The 17,586-nt window shown below is 37.2% G+C and overlaps 2 protein-coding genes across 3 annotated transcripts; one reads left to right on the top strand and one right to left on the bottom strand.

Annotated features, from left to right (window-relative positions):
* The first annotated feature begins 2,097 nt into the window (after positions 1-2,097).
* LOC129887871 (UPF0496 protein At3g19330-like) lies at positions 2,098-10,733 on the top strand. Of its 2 annotated transcripts, none has more exons than XM_055963103.1 (4): positions 2,098-2,410; positions 4,309-4,425; positions 8,571-9,651; positions 10,243-10,733. In XM_055963103.1, the coding sequence occupies exons 2-3, from the start codon at positions 4,359-4,361 to the stop codon at positions 9,632-9,634; spliced, it is 1,131 nt and encodes a 376-aa protein (XP_055819078.1). In that variant the 5' UTR covers positions 2,098-2,410; positions 4,309-4,358; the 3' UTR covers positions 9,635-9,651; positions 10,243-10,733. The 2 variants fall into 2 exon arrangements, with proteins under 2 accessions (XP_055819078.1, XP_055819077.1); XM_055963102.1 differs by having other exon boundaries at positions 4,247-4,425.
* A 950-nt stretch (positions 10,734-11,683) lies between these two features.
* LOC129887870 (IAA-amino acid hydrolase ILR1-like 3) lies at positions 11,684-15,923 on the bottom strand. The gene is made up of 5 exons (XM_055963101.1): positions 15,403-15,923; positions 13,567-13,692; positions 13,150-13,464; positions 12,703-12,831; positions 11,684-12,164 (listed from the first exon to the last, which is right to left on the bottom strand). The coding sequence occupies exons 1-5, from the start codon at positions 15,829-15,831 to the stop codon at positions 11,787-11,789; spliced, it is 1,377 nt and encodes a 458-aa protein (XP_055819076.1). The 5' UTR covers positions 15,832-15,923; the 3' UTR covers positions 11,684-11,786.
* Between the last annotated feature and the right edge of the window lie 1,663 nt (positions 15,924-17,586).

Below are 17,586 nucleotides of genomic sequence, written 5' to 3'. Positions count from 1 at the left end.
AAGAAGTTGGAAATTTGAATTTTTGGTGTTCTTCGTGTGTTGTTGGTGTTCTTGAAGAAGAAGACGCAAAAAATACATTTGATTCAAAAACTCCAATAGAAAAGTGTTAAAAGTTGTTTAGGCGATTTTGCAAAATCGGAGTTAAAAAATAATGGCATAGATGAGCCTTTTCTCAATCACCAATGGCATAGATGAGCCAAACTTTTAACGGATGACATAAATAAATATTTTTTCAAAATTCGATGACATATTTGAGTCTTTTCCCCTAAATTTAATAGTACATGATTCTACGTTCTCTTGTTCAAGAAAGTTTTGCATTTGGGCATCCACTTTGAAGAAAAATGTGTTTAATTGCTACGTACATGAAAGACAAATAAGTTATCCAGTGATTTCTTTCGCAGCGTTCAAGAATCATGATGAATAAAATCATTCGATACTTTTACTGATGGGAGATGATATGTAACTCATGAAATTTGTGAAGATATGCACAAGTTGATTTCGACACTATAGTTATAAAGAAAAAAACTCTCTAATTCACATTGAAAAAAGTGGATTAGTTTTTCTATAACCTCCATCACTTAATAATATCACGATTTTGTTATCGATCTAAATAAGAAGTTGTACGTATGATCAAACTTTTTATTTTTTATGGCAAACATCAGAATTATATTAATATTTTGTTATAGATCGAGTAAAACTTCATATTTCTAGTCGTTCTTCGAAACCAAGAAAAAGCACGTCAAGTATTAAGAAATTTCTTTGTTGACTATTTTATCTTTTCACACTTACTCTATATGGAAAACAAAACCCTAATTCCTTCAACACAACCGCGTCAAATGCATGGAATCCTAGTCAACTTCAAAATATAATTTGTCGTTATTATGACAAAATATTATCAAATACAATATCTTAAGTTGTATCATCTTTTTAAATTCTTATCAGTACAAAAATTATTCATAATACAATCATAAATATAATGATAAAAGCTCACTTATTTTAGCAAATAACTTGTATAGTTATGATTAGTAAGAGAAACATTGCTAATTTTTGTGCATTTTTCTTTGTGATTATTAAATTAATTAAATATTTCAATTCGTTTTGGTAGAATGTTCATCGCAAAAAAAATATATTTGATTCAAAAACTCCAATAGAAAAGTGTTAAAAGTTGTTTAGGTGATTTTGCAAAATCGGAGTTAAAAAATAATGACATAGATGAGCTTTTTCTCAAACAGCAATGACATAGATGAGCCAAATTTATAACGGATGACATAAATAAATATTTTCTCAAAATTCGATGACATATTTAAGTCTTTTTCCTAAATTTAATAGCACATGATTCTACATTCTTTGTTTAAGAAAGTTTTGCATTTGGGCATCCACTTTGAAGAACAATGTGTTTAATGCTACGTACATGAAAGACAAATAAGTTATCCAGTGATTTCTTTCCTAGCGTTCAAGAATCACGATGAATAAAATTATCAGATACTTTTATTGTTAGGGGATGATATGTAACTCGTGAAATTTGTGAAGGTATGCACAAGTTGATTCCGACACTATAGTTATAAGGAAAAACTCTCTAATTCACATTAAAAAAAGTGGATTAGTTTTTCTATAACCTCCATCAATCATTAGGTTCTATCCACACACATAATCTAAAATGAGCTGAACTAATAAATAAACAATTTATAAATTATGATTTTATGAATTAATTTTGCCATCTCTAAATATATTCATGCTTCCTTGACGATACTCAAGCATTTGAAAGAAGTGAATTAAATACTTTATGAAAAATAAATAAAATCTTAATTGTTGATTTTCCTTTAATGCATTCAGACTTTATACTTAACACCCATTATAAGCTTATATTTCGTTGAATCAACAATATAAATAGATTTTTTTTTTTCACTTGTCCTTTTTTAACATATCATAATTTTTTTGTATTTTATTCTTGATATATTAATTACTTATTTTTTAGACTAATTTTTAAGATTTAAGATTACATCTCAATTAATATAAAAATTATAATAAAATACTTATGTTATTTTTTTTTTTTATAAAATGTATAAAATTAATAGTGGACAAGTTATGTTTCTTTTCCAGCAAGTAGCTTTTTCCATTCACTCTTAACCACATTGACCTTTTCTGCATTACTCTTCTTTCCCCTTAGAAATGGTATTTTGGGCCTTTCCGCCCACCTCTAAGCAACTCAAATTCACACTCTCCGGCGTCATCGCCGGCGTTACTCTCATCGCCGCCGGTGCATATCTTTCCTTTTCCAATATTGCCCCTCAACAAGCTCGAGCTAAGGCCAGAAAAGATTACATCAAAGCCCGACTCAAACAGCTTGTACAAGATTAAAACAACTTCAGTGTTTACTACTTTGACAGAATTTTCGAAAACTGTTTTCTGGGTAAGAATTTTCGACCCATTTGAGCTTTTTGTCAATTTTTGGTCATGCCCTTTATTTTCTCTCTCATTTTTGACCCATTTGGTTTTTTGGGTGTTCATCAAGAACGGTTTTCTGGGTAATAATTTCATTTGGGTGTGCATTTATGCTTGTGTTTGATTCAGTGTGTTCAAATTTGAGCTTTTTGTCAATTTTTTTGGGAATTATTTGTTGTTGCCCTTTATATTATTTCTGTAGTAGTACTACTTTGAGGGAATATTCAATCCATTTGGGCTTTTAGGTGTTTGGCAAAATCTTTTTTTGGGGTAAGAATTTAATTTGTGAGTGTATTGATGCAAAGTTGCTCGAACTCTTCAAAAATGCCACTGGGTGTGTGTTGGATGCTCAAAAAGTAGTGCATTTTTGGAGTATCCCGACACGAGTGAGGCTTCATATTTGAAGAGTCTGAGCAACATAGAGTTCATGTTTGTGTGTGATTCAGTGTGAGCAAGTTTGAGCTTTTTGTCAATTTTTTGGTAAATATTTATTCTTGTCCTTTATTTTCTTTCTTTTATAGTATTGCATTGAGAGGGAATCTTCTATACATTTGGGGTTTGGGTGTTTGGAAAAATCTATTTTCGGGGTAAGAATTTCATCTGGGGGTAGTATTTTTATGCTTGTGTTTGATTCAGTGTGAGCAAGATTAGAGCTTTTTATCAGTTCTTTTGTTAAATATTTATTCTTGCAGAATGCTAATTTCAATTTTTGAGTGGGCAATGAGATTATGTGAATCATTGGTAATGTGTGGTATGTTATTAATTACTGGAAATTGTTGCAAGGTGTAGTAAAGCTTATTGTTAGTTTGTCTATATAATGTGGCTAATGCAATGGAGAAAAATACATTAGTAAAACAAAGGAAAGAACGAAAATTAAAAAAACAGATATGTTGAGCTAGGAGGAATTGATTGCTACCTGTGAGTTGCTTCAATGATTTTCTGAACAATTATTGGGGAAGAAAAATAACCAAGGAGGAGGGGCGAGAAAGAATGTTTGTTTGCTGCTAGTTGAGGATGAAATGGAAGTTAGTCGATGTTACTCGTTCATGAATTTGATTAAGATGTCCAAACTAAGAAAGGGTGTGTATTGTTACCTTCATTATATCCATCAGCTCATCGCGATCTTTGTGACCATTGAAAATCCAAGGTGGATTTCTCCATTTTCTTTACCTGGCTAGCAACTTTTATGTGTATTAAGCTTTGAGCTTCTTGAGTAACTCGGACATCTTCCCATCTATCAGCGAACAGTGCTTGGTGGTGATATGTTAAGTTTACTAATTTGGTGCTTAGTATCTACCAGATCAAGCACAAGGAAAAAGGAGTTATAAGTATCTTGATAAGATTACTGTGACATTATTTTGTACAATTCACAACTAGATTTGCTCTTTTATAAAATGAGCAGACTCAGATCAGTAGTGAAACCCAATTGAACTTGTATAACAGAAACTCAACTACTGTATCCGAATATTTTATCAACTAAGTTTTACAATAATTCTAGGCTGATTAGCCAGCTGGACTTGTTTGTTTGTCTAGGGCTCGTTGACAGAAATTATGTTGTCGTGATAGTGTGAACAAGTTTTTTTTGTCAAACAATTATGTCTTCAATACTTATTCCATGGTGGAAAAATCATGAATGCTTACTTCACTTGCTAGCTAAGCAAATCTTCTTCATAAAGTTTATCGAGGTTCCTTCACATTCATCTACTTCCATGGAGAACTTTTCCATCACTCAGTACTTAGTTTAGTTTGTAATATTTCCGTAATTCAGTACTTATTTCACCCTTCTTGTTTAATCGTGTTATAGTTTGCTCTTGGAGATTATGCTTGCACTTTGGCTCTGTAATTGAACTTTCTACGTTTCATCAGCAAATGGTTCAAGTTTATGCGGTGTACCCAATACTATTCCGTGGAAACAAATGCTGCATTGTCTGCGGCAGCTATCATTAACAGCAACAACTAACTGCTCATCTCCATCTTTGGAAGGTAAGCTTATGAGTTTAGATGCTGTGGAAGTTTGACGAGGTTCTTTCTTTCCTCTTATAAGTCACTTTGGGCAGGTTCTATTTTGGACCCTTAGCTGAAATTTATGCTGCTTGAAATGTTTGAAGCATTGAAGTTTTTAAAATGAATAAAACTCACATTATGTGTAAAATTGTGTGGCACATGGAAGTGGCGGAGACAATTTGTAATTTGGCACTTGTCAAATGCGTCTGATTAAACCAGAAGTTCTAGAAATTTAATTTGGATGAGAAATCTCTCTTGCATAGACTAGAACAGGCAGATTAGGGATTTAGTGATGGATCAATAGAAATGTGGCTGCTCCATATATTTTTTCCTTTTTGTGAATGTATCAAATATGGGTAGAATATCCCCAATACATATTTTCAAAATAATTTACTAGTTCGTGCGTGTTTTCGTGGCTTTGGATAGTGATGGTAGACTAGGGTCATGTTCTCGCTCATGGACGGGGACGAGGATAAGGAGAGGTAAGTGGGTTAAAGGAGCGTCTAGACTGAGAATAGGTTCTTGGAACATTGGGACGTTAACGGGTAAATCCATAGAACTGGTTAAGATTCTAAAGAAGAGGAAGATTAATATAGCCTGTGTCCAGGAGACAAAATGGGTCGGCTCTAAAGCTAAGGAGGTAGACGGGTATAAGCTTTGGTTTTCTGGTAAATCGAAGTATAGAAATGGGGTAGGCATTTTAATAGACAGTGATTTAAGGGATCAGGTGGTGGAGGTTAGGAGAGTCAATGATAGGATGATGTCGATTAAAATGGTCGTTGAAGGGATCACGTTGAACGTTATTAGTGCTTATGCGCCGCAAGCGGGCTTATGCGAGGAGGATAAGAGACGCTTTTGGGAGGAGTTGGACGAGTTAGTGGGAGGCATACCACCTACTGAGAAGCTTGTCGTGGGAGGGGATTTCAATGGGCACATCGGATCTATTTTGGGAGGGTATGATGATGTGCATGGGGGCTTTGGCTTCGGGGACAGAAATGGAGGAGGAACCGCACTATTGGATTTCGCAAGAGCTTTCGGGTTAGTGATAGCCAACTCGAGTTTTCCAAAGAAGGAGGATCACTTGGTAACCTTCCGTAGTTCAGTGGCTAAAACTCAGATAGATTTTTTACTCCTCAGGAAGGATGATAAGGGTTTGTGCAAAGACTGTAAGGTCATCCCGATCGACAACCTTACAACCCGACATAAGCTCTTAGTGATGGATTTAGGGATAAAGATGACAAGGACGAGGAGGGTCGGGGAAGAACGACCTAGAATCAGATGGGGGAGTTTGACAACGGTTAGTGCCCTTGAGATGGGAGAGAAATTGAAGGATATGGGGGCCTGGGATAGTAGTGGGGATGCGAACGATATGTGGGATAGGACAGCTAGTTTTATTAGGGTTGTAGCAAAGGAAGTGCTAGGAGTCTCGACAGGTAGTCGTAGTCGGCATCGAGGGGACTGGTGGTGGAATGGAGAAGTGCAAGGGAAAGTGGAAGCAAAGAAGGTGGCGTATGTTAAGTTGATGGAGAGCAAGGATGAGGTGGAGAAGTGGACGAATGGAGAACTGTATAAGATAGCGAGGAAGGAGGCGAAGTTGGCGGTTGCAACGGCGAAAATGGCAGCTTTTGAACGTCTTTATGCTGAACTGGAAGAGAAAGGTGGGGAAAGAAAATTATTCAGGCTAGCCAGGGCCCGGGAGAGAAGGGCACGCGATGTGGATCAAGTGAAGTGCATTAAAGACGAAGACGGAAAAGTATTGGTAGAGGAGACCCTTATCAAACAAAGATGGCAGTCATACTTCCATAAACTTTTGAATGACAAAGGGGACAGAGAAATTGTGTTGGGAAATTTGGAACATACAGGAAGGAGTCACGATTTTGGGGGTTGTAGGAGTATTACGGTCGATGAGGTTAAGGATGCTGTTCGTAGGATGCGCTGGGGAAGAGCGACCGGACCTGACGAGATCCCTGGAGAATTTTGGAAGAGTGCGGGCTCGGTAGGTTTGGAATGGCTGACTAGGTTATTTAATGTCATCTTTACGACGGCAACGATGCCCGTAGAATGGAGATCGAGCATCATGATCCCGCTTTACAAAAATAAAGGGGATAGCCAGAGCTGTGACAACTATAGAGGTATTAAGCTTCTAAGCCATACTATGAAAGTGTGGGAAAGAGTGGTAGAGATGAGGGTGAGGATAGGCGTGTCTATTTTAGAGAACCAGTTCGGATTTATGCCGGGACGCTCAACTACAGAAGCCATCCACCTTATGAGGAGACTAATGGAGCAATATAGGGAGAGGAAGAGAGACTTGCATATGGTGTTCATCGACTTGGAAAAGGCTTACGATAAAGTCCCACGAGAGATACTATGGAGATGTTTGGAGGCTAAAGGTGTACCTGTAGCGTACATAAGGGTGATCAAGGACATGTACGAGGGTGCCAAAACCAGGGTAAGGACAGTAGGAGGGGACTCAGAACACTTCCCAGTTATGATAGGGTTGCATCAAGGATCAGCTCTTAGCCCATTCCTATTTGCCTTGGTGATGGATGGATTGACGCGACAAATTCAAGGTGAGGTGCCATGGTGTATGCTTTTTGCGGACGACATAGTCCTCATCGATGAGACTCGTAGCGGAGTTAACGCTAAACTGGAAGATTGGAGACGCACCTTGGAGTCTAAGGGGTTTAAGCTGAGTAGAACCAAGACAGAGTACCTAGAGTGCAAGTTCAGTGAGACACCTCAAGAGGTTGGCGCGGAAGTTAGGCTCGGGGACCAAGCCATCCAAAAGAGAAGTAGTTTTAAGTACCTTGGTTCTATCATGCAAGACAGCGGAGAGATCGACGAGGATGTCACACACCGTATTGGGGCAGGATGGATGAAATGGAGGCTTGCCTCCGGTGTGTTATGTGACAAGAAGGTGCCACCACAACTTAAGGGCAAGTTCTACAAAGTGGTCGTTAGACCAGCTATGTTATATGGGGCAGAGTGTTGGCCAGTTAAGGTCTCCCACGTGCAAAAGATGAAGGTTGCCGAGATGAGAATGTTGAGATGGATGTGTGGGCATACCAGGAGTGACAGGATTAGAAATGAGGCTATTCGAGAAAAGGTAGGAGTGGCCTCGGTGGAAGACAAGATGCGGGAAACGCGACTGAGATGGTTTGGACATGTGAAGAGGAGAGTCCCAGAGGCACCAGTGCGGAGATGTGAGAGGCTGGCCATGGATGGTTTCAGAAGAGGTAGGGGTAGGCCGAAGAAATATTGGGGAGAGGTGATCAGACAGGACATGGCGCATTTACGACTTACCGAGGACATGACCCTAGATAGGAGGGTGTGGAGGACACACATTAGGGTAGAAGGCTAGTTCATAGTGGTTTTATTCTCCCTTATTCGTAGGCGTATTACCGCACTATGATTTCTGGTACTCTGCTGTATGTTATTTATGGTATTTATGTTATTATCCAATAATAATATCTACTGTTGTTTGTGCTTTGATTATACTATTGTTTGGACCGTTTTCGTTATCTATTTATTTACTCTAATATTCTTGTCTAACCTTGTTCTGTACTTTTATTGAGCCGAGGGTCTTTCGGAAACAATCGTCCTACATTGGTAGGAGTCAGGTTTGCGTACACTCTACCCTCCCCAGACCCCACGATGTGGGATTTCACTGGGTTGTTGTTGTATTGTGATGTGGTATTAGTGAAATTCTAATTTATTCAAAAAATAAAGGAAAGCTAGAATCCTGTCAGGTGATTATTTTCTTCAAGTTAGCGGCCGGAAATAAGATCTGATGCTTATATTATGACAATCTTTCCCAGTTTGTACAACTATGGGAAAAATAAGGGCTGCTACAGTCACTTAATTGTTTGCTTGATTTTTGCCTGAGCTGATGGCTGTTGGCAACCCTTGGCGATGCAAATTTCCTTGCCTTCTTAAGGGTTACCAAGGTGTTAAAGATTGGGTAGAAAAGCCCAAGAAGTATCTTTTTTCTGACTAAATGCATGACATACAATTTTTTTTTTGTTGACAGTTAACTTTTTGCTTCATATTCTAAAGCGGCTTGAGTGGAACTCTAGCAATTTTTGAAATTCTGATAGCTTCAAATGCATGTGAATAAACTGCAGGTGGCTTAGCTGATGATAACACAGCAAGTTCCCAACCTTCACCTACCGTTAACCTATCACGAGCATATACCCTTGCAGTGCAAACTTCTTCCTACCGCAAGATATGGTCCAAGGTCCACCATGAGGAACCTTCTGACCTTAGTGTGGAGGTAGCACAAGTTGAGTTCCAGGAGGAGCCGCTGCAATTAGAAGATGTCCTTGAACCAAATCATGAGTGCGTCCAAGAGGCACTTTTGCATATAAAACCAGAAGCCTTAAACCAACTTATCGCTAAGTACTTGGATGACAGTGAGCAAACTACTCGTCTCTGTATCAGTTTCTCACAAAGTGTAAAGCAAGCTCGATCTTTGTATGCTCCTATTTGTAGGCTGCTTGATGTCCTTCCTCTGGACATGGAGTCAGCTGGACATTCCCTTTCGCAAGCTCAATGCAATTGGGCATTTGACATCTTCCTCCAATTTGACAGCCTCAGAAATCCCTTCCCTATACATGACACCCATAGCTTCAATGATATGCGTCATTGCTACTTCCAGCTAAAGCGTGAGCTTGACCTTCTCTTACACAAGTCACGTTCAAAGGTCCAGCTTCTCCGTCATGCTACCAAAGGCTCAGTCGTATGTTTAGTTGCAGCTACTATTGGAGTGATCATAACAGCTGTTGCTATAGCTTCTCATGCTTTTGTCGCCCTTGTAGCAGCCCCGATATGCTCTGCTTGCGTCCCTTCAAAAATGGCAAAAGCAGAACTGGTTCATCTGGTGCAGCTGGATGATGCAACTAAGGGGATCTTTTTCCTTCACAATCACTTAGAAACAGTAAATTGCTTGGTGGGCCGATTATATGATGCTATGGAGTTCTACAAGCGTCTTGTTCGCTTTGCACTAGAGAGAGGAAAAGACCGATACCCCATCCAGGAGGTAGTGAAGCAACTTCACAGGAAACATAGCAATTTTTTGGAAGAGCTTTCGGGTCTTGAGGAGCATTTGTGCCTATGTTTTTATGCAATAAATATGGCCAGAGGCCATCTTCTCGACTATCTCCTTCATCAAAATCAGGATCCTGGGTAATTAGTTCGTGTGATACCGTAAGTAATCCTTCTTCCATTTGTTTTTGGTACCTTTTTTGTCTTCTCTTCTCGATATCTTATTATTTCTGGCATGTTAAACTTGCCATTTTTTTTTTAAAAAAAAAAACCTCGCCTATTTGAAATTTTTCTGTGATTGTAATTGCACAGAGGCTGTTGGACCAAACACTTACTACCCTCCTCCACTGTGCTGATCTTTCAGTGCCTTGTTTCCTACATTATTATCTGTTTACTGTTGATGATAATCATCATTCTTGGTCGTATCAGTTATTATAACATCCTCGGCCTTTTCGCTAAGTTCTAGTGAGTATTGAAGTATCAGTTTGTCCAATGTATTGCCCTTGCTTTAATAGATGCATCGTCGAGGAGAAGTGTTGATAAATGGTTACTTACGTTAAAAAAAGAAAAAGATTACACCGCGATGAAATGGGAGAAGTCGATCTTTATCTAAATCATTTCTGCAAAGTCAATGGACACAAAATAAGATTTAAGTAGGATGCTAAGTTTCGACGTGTCTTCAAAATCCATTTTTGTGGGCCTAATTTTAGTTGACTGTGAACAATCATGTAACTGGATTTTTGTCCATTCCAGGTCCAGTGGTGGATGGCGCTCTCAGTAGCTTCAGGGGGCAAGAGACAAGGAAATTTTCGTTGTCATCAGAAGATTGCTGATGAAGAATCGGAGACTCATAGTACAACCCTAACTTATTTGGGACTGAGGCGTACTTGTCTTCCAGCAAAATGCTTATTTTGGTATCTATTTTCAGGAGCTTATGATATCCTGATCACTTCTAAAACTATGTATGTCCCTTACACTAGCTCTTAACGTGGGATTTAGCTATAACCTGGTATCTATAGCGTTTATAGAATTAGCTAACAGGTCTGATAGGAGATTCTTGAAAAGGAACGCGATTCGTGCTTCCCTCCATTTTCCAGTGTCGTTGAAATCATTTACAAGAACATTTTTTTTCCAGCACAAGATCTAGCTATACATTGTCATGTTGTACTCTTTTCCTTCTCTTATTACATGATGAACAAAATCATTATAATGGTGAATATTGCAGCATTGGCTTGTACTCTGAATCTGTTTGTTAGCTGTCTCTTAATTGGGCTATACAGACTCAATTAATTCAGATTTGCACAACGTAGGGTCCATTTAACGAGAAGTGCTCCTTACACTTCCTTGCTCTTGGCATAGCAAACCCTCGATGGAAGGCTTGCACGATGGGTTATTAGCTCAGTGGTAGAACTGTATTTGATAGTTGAATTTGGGCTGTGAGAGCTCTCAACATAAGGATAGTTTAATGTGCTCATCGGCAATTAACACTGAGATATGGATTTTCTCCATTCCCAGAGCATCGAACCTGAGACTGCTTATGGTAACTCTCTGATGAAACAAAAGCTTGACGAGCGTAATTACTCAACACATTATAATGGTATTAGCTAAAGTATTTTAGAATTAGTGGAGATTCTTGAGAAGGAAATGGCTTTCATATTACCCTCATTTTACTATTTTCTTCCCTAATTACATGATAAGTTAAGAGTTATTGTAACAATAAGTGTTGCAGCACCATTCACATACTGACCAATGTGCTTTTCCTGTGAGATGAGACTAATTGAAAAGGCACGAAGCATCCTGTGTTCATGCAGGCCTGATGTAGGTGCATACCCTTCTGGTGTAATCTTTGACACACCATCAATGGTTGATTCCAGGGCAAAAGAGGAATGAAAACAAAAGTGAAACCGGAAATGAAAATGTTAAAAAAGATGTTCGTATTTGCTTATATATGGATGTATCAGAGATGAAATAAGTTACTTGGATTATTAGTTAAGAAAAACTCAATTGGCAAAGGTTGAGGGACTTGTCATAGATCACAAGTTCGAGCCTTGCTCCAAGCGAACTAAGTTTGATATTTAAGTGGAGAAACGTAGAGGACGAACACTCATCATCCTCGACTTTCGAAGGATGTGGTTGGCCCAGAGGTGGCTACACATGGACCTTTTTTTGTTCATTCAAAAAAAAAGAAGTCATGCATCATGTACGCTTGTTTTTATTTTTACTAACAAAAGAAGTCAAATCACAACATTTTTCATTTACAAATGGGATGATTCTTCAATCTCCAACATGTAATTCTACTATGTCTGAACATGTGAATCAAAGTAAGAGATGGCAACAGCAGCATGGAGAGCTGCTCCAATTGGAAGAACATCTTCATCAAGAGTGAAGTAGGGGGAGTGCAAACCTTTAACACCAGTCGCGGCGGCCGTTTTATTTTGTGCCCCAATGGTAAAAAATGCAGCTGACATCTTCTGGGAATAAAAGCTGAAGTCCTCTGCACCCATTGTAATCGGGGCATACTGCACATTTTGCTTGCCAAGCAAGACTTCTCCAACTTTCTTAGCATGCTCGTACATCGTGGGATCGTTTAGAGTTGGTGGATACGGCCTCATTAAGTCCTCACCGAAATCAACAATGGCTGAACATTGATGTACGCTTGCTTGTGTCTCGATGATCTACGAGTAGTAAGTATTTTCAGTGTTAATCATCTAAACCAGTGCTTATTATGAGTAATGCTGAGATTTCTGAAAAAGTAAAGCACAAGTTACTGCAAAATGATATGTTTAACTTCTATGACCTGATATTTCAGATGAGGTTATCAAAGCTATAGTTTATAAAAAAGTTCAAGGAAGACGATCATCTAAAACTTTGAAGGGAGTAGATGATTTATTGCCTGTTTGACCAAACTTCCAGAATCTGCGTGTTTTGAAAGTACTTTTGGAGAGTAGTGTTCATATTCGGCTAATCAATTTGGAAAACACTTTTGTCTATATTAGAGTAGTGATTTGTGATTGACCAAGGTTCCAAAAAACATTTTCGAGGAAAAACTACCTTTTTTTAGCTTCTGAAAAACAACTTCTGATATTACACAAAAACATTTAGTTTCTTCCTAAATGTTTGGTCAAACACCTCAACTTTCTAAAATAAGCACTTTTGGCTTCCCAAAAGCTTGATCAGACACGCTATTAGTAGCGGCGAAACTCTAGTGGATACCTCTTTGATCCTTTGCTTAAGATACGAATGACCCTCAAACGTCATGAACCGGAATGTTCCACCAAACTTTACAGTTTCAGGGATTACATTTCCAGCCTCACCACCATTTACGAATGCAACTGAGACAACCTGCATGTAATTGCGCATAAGCAGAAACAAAAATTAGATCCTGCTTCATGGAATCCCGGATTCTGAACGGAGTAAAAAAGGGCAGCCTGGTGCACAAAGCATCCCGCATTAACAGGGTCCGGGGAATGTCCGCATCCCAAGGGGTGTGATGTAGACAACCTACCCTAATGCAAGCATTAGTGGCTGCTTCCACGGCTCGAACCCGTGACCTATAGGTCACACGGAGATAACTTTACCGTTACTCCAACGCTCCCCTTCGATTCTGAACAAAGAAATACAATCATTGTTTTGACTGTTTGGAGTCAGAGCAAACCATACCCTAGACTCAAGAGGATCAGTTTCTCGAGAAATAAGTTGTTGGAGTGCAAGAACTGCCATAGAAACAGCAAGAATTGGATCCTTAGTTTTATGTGGTGCTGCTGCATGTCCGCCTTTCCCTTGCATTATTGCTGTAAACCTTCCTGCACCAGCCATAATAGGACCAGGTCTTGAATCAATAATACCAGTGGGCACAAATGGCGAGACATGCATGCCAAATATTGCTTTAACCCCATCTAATGCTCCTTCTTCTATCATATAGGAGGCTCCAGCATAGCCTTCTTCTGCAGGCTGGAAGACTAGCTTAACCGTGCCCTACAGTTCAGAGTGCAACATCACCCATATCAACTTATTGACTTTAGACGAAGACGGAACATAGTTTGTATCAAAAGCCAAAACAATAGCAATATTTCTTACCTTCAACTTGTCCCTTCTATTTTGAAGCAATCTAGCTGCTCCAAGCAGCATGGTGACATGAGCATCATGGCCGCAGGCATGCATTTTGCCATTGATCTTGCTTTTGTACTCCGAATCTACCAATTCCTTCAAATTAATGCTTTGATTCACTCATCAGAAGACTTCTTTCAAGTTTCTATTAGCACAAACAATTCAACAAGGAGCAAACTGAGAAAGTAAATGATGGAAATGGGAGTGCATTTTGATGATCGTTCTGTTCCTTCTCCGATTAAAGGTGAAGATTGGGGTCACATGCGAGGACTTGTGAAATACTGATGTTGTGACTTCTGAGTAATGATCACCAAACTAGAACAGAAGTTATCAGATGCATATTTTGTACTAACAAATTTGAAGTTCTTCTCACCATCTGCCTTATCTCTGTTTACCAGTTTCAAAAAAGCATCATGCATGGAAATCTAGTTATCTATCCGAGCAACAAGTATGAAAGAACAGATACATGGCACTTTGGAGGTAAAACCTTCATACAGAAACTAAGGCATCATATAATTACCTTCAGTTGCCTAAAATTGGCAGTTCAACAAATAAGCCAGAAAATTTACGATTTCAACATGTTATATTGGTTTCAAAAGAGGCGTTTTTGTACAACAACGCCACTAGAAGTGATAATGCATGGACTCACTAAACAAGGATTAATTCCAGAAAAGGAAAATAAATGATGTGAAAATAAGTAACCAGCAGTGACTTGAGCTTACAAATTAGATACTAGTGAGGATTCAAAATGGCTCTTTAAGCATTAAGCAAATAAATTCTTCATTGCTTAACGTCATAAACTTTTTCTTTTGATAGTTGTGGTGTCTAGTCAGCCTGCGACTAATTTCACAGGGTACCCGCTATCTTACACCAACACAAGTTCAGAGCCTAGCGAAGGTTATAATTATTAGGTGATTTCTTCCCATCTACTAAGCTTTGGCGGACAGAGTTAGCACCAGAATCTTAAATAGGATTTCTTAATTGCTAGACCTTCCAAGTTCAAACTATAAAGAGTGACTAAAAATCTCTCATCTGGTACTGAAGGAGACTGATTTCCACCTCTCTAATCACTACATTACATTTAATTAGAACATTACTTGTACTATCAAGTACACTACCACAATTGTGTGCAAACCACTTTTATTCTCCAAGCCTATTTAGGCTCAAGAACACTTCAAACTTATCATTCCAAAAGCCATTCCTTTTTCACTATACTATTCTAAATTAACGTTAAAGGAATAATTGAGAAAAAAAAACAAAAACGCCCTTGTTGCACTAGTAAAAATGCTTAACAATTGGTGTCGTTTGGTACACGGTATAGGATAAGCAAAGATATCTCATGGAATCATTTTATAACATAATACATAAATACACTCTTTAACTTGGCCTCATCTGACATCTATGTTCTCCAACTTTGAGTGTGCATAAATAAAAATTTGAAATTGTATAAAATTGAACAAGTAGACACACGCGTCCTATGTGACATAATACACAAAGTATGCTGCGAAGAACACGAATTGCCACGTAGTATGCCAAGTAGGACGCATACGTCCACTTGTTCAACTCTATACAAGTTTTAGCACCGACTTGTGCATATCAAGTTCTAGTATGTATTATGCCTTATTTTATTCCTACCTTCTTCTATATGAGATATTAATCCTATCATTATAGTACAAATGGTCGACTAGCTAATACGTCAAATCAAACATGAGATAAAGTTAATCCAAAACTTCACCAAACGAACAAAATAAGAAAAGGGTCGGCAAAAAACCCCAACTTGGAAACTGGAGAAAAGTGATTGATTACCTGCATAGGGAGAGCATCCATATCAGCTCTCAAACCGAACCATGGTTGATGACCCGACCCGACAGTTCCAACCAGACCCGTTTTCGCTACTGGCGATACATACTCAATCCCCAGCGAATCCAGCTCATCACGAACTAATTGACTCGTTTTGTATTCTTCAAAAGCTAATTCTGGGTACTCATGGATTCTTCTTCGAACCCTTTTTAACCAATCGAAAAACTCCGGCTGCTTCGCCGATTCAAGAAGCTGACGAATTAGCAACTCAGTTTCAGATCTCAAATGGGTCTCTTCTACAGCCAATGAATTGTATCGAAAACTTGTTAATACAAATGGTAATATACAGACGAAGAAGAACAAGTTTGTGCTAAACGAACCCATCAATGGAAAAACCAAAATATGAATTTTGATTAAATGTATTTTTTTTTTCATATTTTTTGGTTAATCGGATTGATTCTCGTGACGATTAAAAAATACAGAAGAGTATACTAAACTGTCATTTGTTTCGAAAGTTTCATATGACTTGTGTTTCCTCTACTAATTTGTTCATATACGATGCTCTTAAACTTAAATTTAGTTGTACGTTTTATATGACAATTCATGTAAGATATTTTTAAATTAATTTATATTATATAATGCGAGATGTGTATTATGTCATTTAATATATATATGTCTATATTTAATTTTATATAAACTTAAAATTTACTTATACATTCAATGTTAAAACAATAAATTGTCAGTTAAAATCAAATTAAAAGACTCATTTATTATTTTTGATAGGTTCACTTTTTTTTAAAGAGTTTCATATCTAATATATAACTATTCTATTATTTGCTTTTCCTCAACTATCATAACAGCTTAATTTGTTCATAAATGTGCTCTTATTGGGTGAAAAGAAGCAGACACTTAAATTAATTTATATTATATCATGCAAGATGTGTATTATGTCATTTAGAATATATATGTCTATATTTAATTTTATATAAATTTAAATATTTACTTATACATTCAATGTTAAAACAATAAATTGTCAGATTAAACCAAATTAAAAGATTCGTTTATTATTTTTGATAGGTTCACTTCTTTTTTTTTTTTTAGAGAGTTTCATATCTAATATATATCTATTCTATTATTTGCTTTTCCTCAACTATCATAACAATTTAATTTGTTCATAAATGTGCTCTTATTGGGTGCAAAGAAACAGACACTTAAATTTATAAAAAATCAAACAAGTAGACACATACATTGACATGTATCATATAGGACATATGTGTCAACTTATTTAATTAACTATTTATACACACTCAAAATTAAATAATATAAATATTAGTTAAGTTCAAGTTAAAATGTATCATGCCTTTTCAAAAATAAGACAACTTTGGGAGACTAAAAAATAGAAGTGGTTGGAGAAATGATATAATGCTAAAACAAACAGCGAAATTATCACTTTATCATGAGTTTCATTCCTAAAGTGTAATTGTGTAACAACTAGTTGTGAAACGTCTCTCCAATAGGAGTGATTAGAGAAAGGATATAATGGTAAAACAAATAACGAAATTATCCCCCCTTTTTAATATGTATGCATAATAACTTAATTTGCACATATAATTTTGATAAATAGTTGTGATACTTTCAAAAATTGAAATATCTTTGGTTGGTTCTAAAATACTCCCATAAATGTACTTTCTAAGTAACTTTATTCTTTTAATTTTGTTAGAGACGAGCACTCTGATTACATTCAAATATATCTATTATTTAAAGTAGAGGAGGAATTTGATTTTTAAATATTTTTCATCCACAAGTAAATGGAGAAACTTTTTTTTTTATTTAAAAAAAGGATAAAACTTACACATAATGAACACATTTTTGATCTAAAAAAGGAAAATTACTCATTCAAGACTGCCATCTTCCTAATGCCTTGTTTGAGAGCAACATTGGTAGTACTATATCCACCATCAATCACAATATTCATCCCACTTATATACTTTGATTCCAGGGCAAAAGAGGAATGAAAACAAAAGTGAAACCGGACATGAAAATGTTAAAAAAGATGTTCGTATTTGCTTATATATGGATGTATCAGAGATGAAATAAGTTACTTGGATTATTCGTTAAGAAAAACTCAATTGGCAAAGGTTGAGGGGCTTGTCATAGATCACAAGTTCGAGCCTTGCTCCAAGCGAACTA

This window comes from Solanum dulcamara, chromosome 4 (assembly GCF_947179165.1).
Source record: "Solanum dulcamara chromosome 4, daSolDulc1.2, whole genome shotgun sequence".
Lineage (NCBI taxonomy): Eukaryota > Viridiplantae > Streptophyta > Magnoliopsida > Solanales > Solanaceae > Solanum > Solanum dulcamara.
The sequence above is the reverse complement of the archived record's forward strand: the minus strand, read 5'-3'. Positions and strand labels throughout refer to the sequence as shown.